The following is a 6265-nucleotide window of genomic DNA, read 5'->3' as shown; positions in this document are numbered from 1 at the left end:
TAACAATGCTGACAATGAATTTGTTGTGGTTTCCTACCAACTTGTATTAATTGTGTTCATAACTTTTTCATCTTTGAAGAACATTATTTTATATGTGAAAATTCAATGTTAATTTGAAAATGTATTTTGCAAAACGAAAGTTTTACTTGCTTTTAACAGCTCATATACGAACACAGTTCTCTTGAAAGTTTAAACTACATTTCCAAAGAAAAATATATCTCTTAACTACAGGTCTTCCTTTTCAAACAAAATGGCTTCGCAGTCTTATGGCAGAGTTCCATGTACTGGCTCGGTACTAAAAGGGATAATGCAGTGTTTCAGTAACTATTCTCAACCTTACCACTGATATAGCTCTTGAAATCCTCCTTCTGATTGTAGTTCAACTCACAGTCATACTTCAGTATTCATACTCTTCAACTGATTTCACAGTTCCACTGAAGGGTTCTACATACCAGATGGCCCATTTTTAAAAATGTACGTGACTATAAATTATTTTATTTTACACAACTCTGCAAACTTTATCAATCTTCTCAAAATGAGTATTACACAAGTAATACATATATCCCATACACATCTACAACTTTTATTTCAAATCTTTTTTCAATATGATATAATTTTAATTCAATACAAGGAAAAATAATTTACAACATTACGCAGAAAACCTGTAATGTAATTAAAAAATCATGCCAAGTTCCGTATTCAGAGCTGAAATCTGGACCACCAGCCCAAAGCTTTTGATAAAAAAATGCCTTATTTCTGCTTAACCCCTTTGGTGACAAATTATTTTAAAGCAATTGTACAAACTAATGATAATGAGAATGATTTGAGGTTTTCACAGTGGTGAGTATGAAGATTTCCGTCTTCTGGATAATGAATTTCAGCATTGGAAACAAATTTATGGCCTGGATTATTTAAAAATAAAGTGATAGAACTTTTTCACAATTAACTTTTATGAAATAAAATGGTCTCACAATAACAAACAAAAATGAAAAAGAGAACAAATACCAATAATTGATAAGAATGGAAAAAATATTGCTCGTTTTTCATAAAAACCTCATATATATTCTGTTTTCAATGCCTGATGTATTTTGTTTCCCAGAGAATGTTCAGCGGCCCGTAGTACACATGACCCATTAACAAAATCCATTACCATAAATCTTGGCACACCTCATCTGAGGCAAACAGAAAAGTGTCTTTTTCAGTACCTGGTTATGTATTTTGGTGCACATGTGATTCTGATTATAGTTGACATTTAACTTTCAAATATGCCTACTGACAATATCTGCAATAAATATTTCAGGGGTTTGAGGAATGTTGTCCAACTAAACAAGGTACCTAAAAATATAGAGGGTAATGCTAACACTAAGACAAGCCCCTGTATTAAGTACCAAGTATTACCAACCATTAAATATACTGACCATCAATGTTCACAAATGGCTTCCAGCCCAAAGTGGCACTTTGGAACACTCCATACCACATTTCTAGTCCATCACCCAGTTTCAAAATACTACCGCTTGGAGGAGTATAGAATGAGCGTCCAACTTGCACAAACCTAACAAAATAAACATTAATACCATTATCTTATCAAACACAGAAAAACAGTCTCAAATTAAATTCTTCATGCACCTCAACAAAACAGTGACATGCAATAAAATCATCACTAAAGTAAACTTCAGGGCTGAAGTCCCAACAGGTATGAGACTGATAATATCCTGCATAGTCACACACTGCACTGATATTATGGAACACTGTTTAATCAATAACTGACAGGATACGACAAAAGAACTCAGAAAAAACCAACTCCAGTAACACTTTATCCACCATAAATCCCATGCAGACCAAGCCTCCATAACGAAAAGACAGCATTCTACTTTCAAAGTGAAACACAGAATTATCTTCATGCTAAATGCCTCATGAACTGCACATGTTAGACAGCGTTCAGTGAAAGAATTAAGGAAATTTGGAAGTAGTAGTTCTGGCATATTTTAATGCATTATATCAGAATTTTGGTGGAGAAACTCAGGAAAACCGCAAATAACTTAGTAAGAAACCAGGCTAAAGACTCATTATGAACTCACTTCAAACTCTAATGGATTTATTTATTTCTCATACTCCTGCACTTCACGACTACCGCACAATTTACAGAATTATACTGCGATCACATCATGAATTGTAGATGATTAATAGGAAGCACTAAGGCCCTATTTTTAAGTACCTTGTTGAGAAAATGAAAGAAAAATATTAATGACACGCCAATAATAAGCTGATTTCTGGTACTTCGTGCAATTCTTGTTTCTAGTTTGACATCCGAAAAAGCAGAGCTAAATTTTAGAACATAAATTTAAGCCTTACACTTATATGCTAAAACTAAATTCAAACAAAATTATACTCCAAGATAAAACTGACATATAGCTGAAGCAAGGAACAAATAAACAGAAAAATTAGCAGTTTGCAAATACACTTCAAAAAAGGGAATCTCCTTTCAGAATTCTAATAATATATAGTCACATAAGATTTGGAGAGATAAAACAGTTTATAACTGGTCTAGCCAATGTGTATGCCATGGACCCCAGAGTTCAAGCCCAGGGCGCAAGCACACACAACTAAGCTGTAAAACGCAGGTATCCACATGCATATACCTGCTACTCCTTTGAAAAACCCAAGTACTGAGCAGTTATTTTCCCGGAATCTTTCAGTAAAAAGAGGGTAGGGAAGTGGCAACTTGTAGAAACAGTCCCAAACACTTGGGAATAACGGAGTTGCAAAGTGGCCTAGTTGGCAGCAATCCGAGAAATTAGAGTGGATTCATTCTCTTCGTAAAGCTGCCTGTGTTCTTTCTGATAAACATTGTGTTGTACGTACGAGAATCATCTTCATCAACATTAATAAACCATATACTATATAGTATATACCAGTGTTAACAACTGTGGCAAAACTTGACACTCCTGCAACCTCACCACTTCACAGCAATTGTCTACAATCCAGCTGGTGATCATCCATGTTAACCCTGACAGGAAAAGAGATCTCACCAGTAACCCCTTTTCACCCAAACATACCTACCAAAGACCCATCCGACCCTGCACAAACAGCACTGTTGTAAGTTAAAAATTAACAACTCGTCGCTAATTCATAAAAAATGTACTGATCACAGTAAAAATACTTTGGACAGAATCAATTTCAATTTTATATCACAGACTATTATTTAAAAATGCCATAAAAATTTGGGATGAAAAAGTCCAGTTTTATCATCCAGTAGATTAACCCTTAAACCAAAAAATCTCTCTGCCAATAACATCTAAATACATGCAGAGTTTTTACAATACTCATATCCATTTTAATCAACATTCATAATTATTTTTAAGTTTAAAAATTAACGAACAATTATCATGTCACAATCCTCCTCAAGATCATGATCAAATCTCAGCCAGGTTTTCTGGTTACCATGATTCAGTGCTTTCTAGGTCTTCCTTGGTCCCTGCAGGCAACACCAGTGAGAATCTTGAAGTAGACATCTTTCAAGACTTTACATACTTTCATTTCATTATCTACCCACTTCATTTGACACTACACAATCTCTGTAACTGACACAGTATTGATGAATACCTTACAGACCAATCAGATGTTTCTGGTACACCAAGAGTCACAAAATAGCTAATTAACTACGTACCCATGAAAAGATGGTGCATTGCACAGCACAATATATACAACTGAATAAAAATTTACTTGGATATTATCCATCGTCTAGTAAATATAAAACGTAAAACGACGTTTCGGACATGGGACTCTATCTCCGTCTTCAGGTTCCTACACAGTTGGGCCCACTAGATAGAGCTAATCCCTATCTCCGGACAAAGTAAAAAAGTGAAAGTCCCGGAATAAAAAGGCATTAACACACCATCCATCCGTGGGACGTAAAAGAATAGAAGTAGAAATCAAAATTCATTGAACACGATAAAGCCAAAAAACAAAAACTCACAAAAGGTGGGAATAAATACACAAGAATATTAACTTGAAACTCAATGCCCAACTTGGATTTCTTCAGAGATGACAGGTATCCAAATAGGAGATAAATCCAAACTAGGCTGGCTGATAGGATTGGCGAGTAGTGCCATGTGTGCCGCCTCCTTGTATTTTCTGTAGATGGTATTGGGTTCTGTTAATAATACTCTGGCTCCTATTTGGATACCTGTCATCTCTGAAGAAATCCAAGTTGGGCATCGAGTTTCGAAGTAATATTCATGTGTATTTATTCCCACCTTTTGTGAGTTTTTTTTATCGTGTTCAATGAATTTTGATTTCTACTTCTATTCTTTTACGTCCCACGGATGGATGGTGTGTTAATGCCTTTTTATTCCGGGACTTTTACTTTTTTACTTTGTCCGGAGATAGGGATTAGCTCTATCTAGTGGGCCCAACTGTGTAGGAACCTGAAGACGGAGATAGAGTCCCATCTCCGAAACGTTGTTTTACGTTTTATATTTACTAGACGATGGATAATATCCAAGTAAATTTTTATTCAATTGACTCTTCACCATCGTCAAGAAGTTTTAGATTTGAATTACAATATCTACAGCCTGAATACATTTCTGTGGGATTTCCAGTGTACGTTCACTGCTCATGCATGTAGAGAGGGATCCAAAATCAACTTGGGGTGTGTATTTGATGGTAATCTCACACTCTTTAACCCTAACAGATTCATCATCATGCACCATGAGACTTTCAGTTTTCTGAAGAAAAAAACACTTTAGTTCTTTGCTACAGAGTATCACAGTATCACTTTCAATAGCTGTATGTACCATAATGTTCAGAACTGAACACTTATAAATTTTACAACACATACACTGGAAGACAAAGTTACAGTGATACAAAGGGAAACTAACTTTTTAAATTAACTCTGACATGGCAAAACTTGAGACTTTCACAACGATAAGTATGAAGATGGCTGTCATCTGGGATGTTGCACTGTGTAGTCTGGTACAAGATGATCAATGTTTCAAAGGAACGTACTGCCTCCATCACAAGTTGTATGTCTTTACATCCACATCAACATTACCAGCAGCAACAGCTTACACTTGTTAAATTAAACCAAACATACCTCTGGCAGCTCTCGAGTACTGTACAAGTTTTTCCTCCCATTAAAAGCTGGATATCGATCAGGAAAATTTTTCCGCCTGAATTCTTCCTTTGCACGTCTGAAATAAGGAATTATGTATAATTACACAAAATGTTATACAGTTTCAACAGCAGTTCTAACAAAACTAGAAACATACAGAAACATGATATATTTATAAGCATAAAAATTCAATACAACATACACAATCTGCATAACATACATGTTTATAATAGAAGCAACCTAGTCTTCTACACTGTGCAATAACATTTTAACAGCAAGATTTTTTGACATTACAGACCAAACTACTTGAGTCTTAACAATGCTAGTACCTGGAAATGTCATTAACTTCAAGAAAGCTAGATGTTACATACCATAAGTTTACATTTCAACTTATATAATTTGAATATTTATTGTTATACAAAACAATGTACATAACCTCAAAACAAAATATCTCTTATGACAAATAAACATAGTTTATATAAAGCTCATGCAATGGACCCAAACCTGTAAATGAACAGGTCAATCCTATCTTTGTTGTAAGAATTATCATACATTTAGTATTTACTGCCTTAAGATCACCTGGTATAGTAGAAACATGTCAAAACAGAAAAATGTCATGAAAGTCTGACTGAATAAAGCTGTGCAAACAGTTTATCATTAATAGTTTTATTAAATAATTGAACTGTTCTTATCAGATCACTACAGTTCATACACTAACCAAAGATCCTGATTGTATCCTCCAAGTGTGGTTACAAATGCAACAAATAATGCTATAATGGAGGCAGCAGTCATTAATTCATAATCACAATGAGAAAAGACCTGATTGCAATGTACTCTTAAATGCAGCAACATTACGTTTGGTCCCCAAAGTCTTGGCTAGCTCCTAAAATTGTAATGAATTTTACCAACACTGACAATGTTGACAATAACAAACTTTAATCAAAATCTACCTGTAAGTATATAAGCAATGCATTGATTCTACCAAATTGTATAAATACAAAACATAACATTTAGCCTCCTACGTATTAACAACATACAAATTAATGTGAGAAAATTAACATCATATTATTCTGAGTTATCAGAGTAGCAAAAGGTCTTTATTACATGAAAGTCATTAAAAGTTTTAATATTATTCAAACTGACCTAAACAAG

General features: G+C 34.4%; 1 protein-coding gene across 1 annotated transcript; it reads right to left on the bottom strand.

Moving 5' to 3' along the window:
- Positions 1-1404: 1404 nt before the first annotated feature.
- Positions 1405-5667, bottom strand: LOC147871773 (protein argonaute-2-like). The gene is made up of 5 exons (XM_087360135.1): positions 5618-5667; positions 5096-5192; positions 4563-4727; positions 3061-3077; positions 1405-1552 (listed from the first exon to the last, which is right to left on the bottom strand). Exons 1-5 carry the CDS (start codon positions 5665-5667, stop codon positions 1405-1407), a joined length of 477 nt encoding a protein of 158 aa, XP_087216261.1.
- Positions 5668-6265: the final 598 nt, after the last annotated feature.

Source organism: Zootermopsis nevadensis, unplaced genomic scaffold (assembly GCF_977971745.1).
Source record: "Zootermopsis nevadensis isolate Lab colony 2312 unplaced genomic scaffold, Znev_1.0 Znev_ptg000039l, whole genome shotgun sequence".
Classification (NCBI taxonomy): domain Eukaryota; kingdom Metazoa; phylum Arthropoda; class Insecta; order Blattodea; family Termopsidae; genus Zootermopsis; species Zootermopsis nevadensis.
Note: the sequence above shows the minus strand (reverse complement) of the source record. Positions and strands in the feature narration are given on the sequence as shown.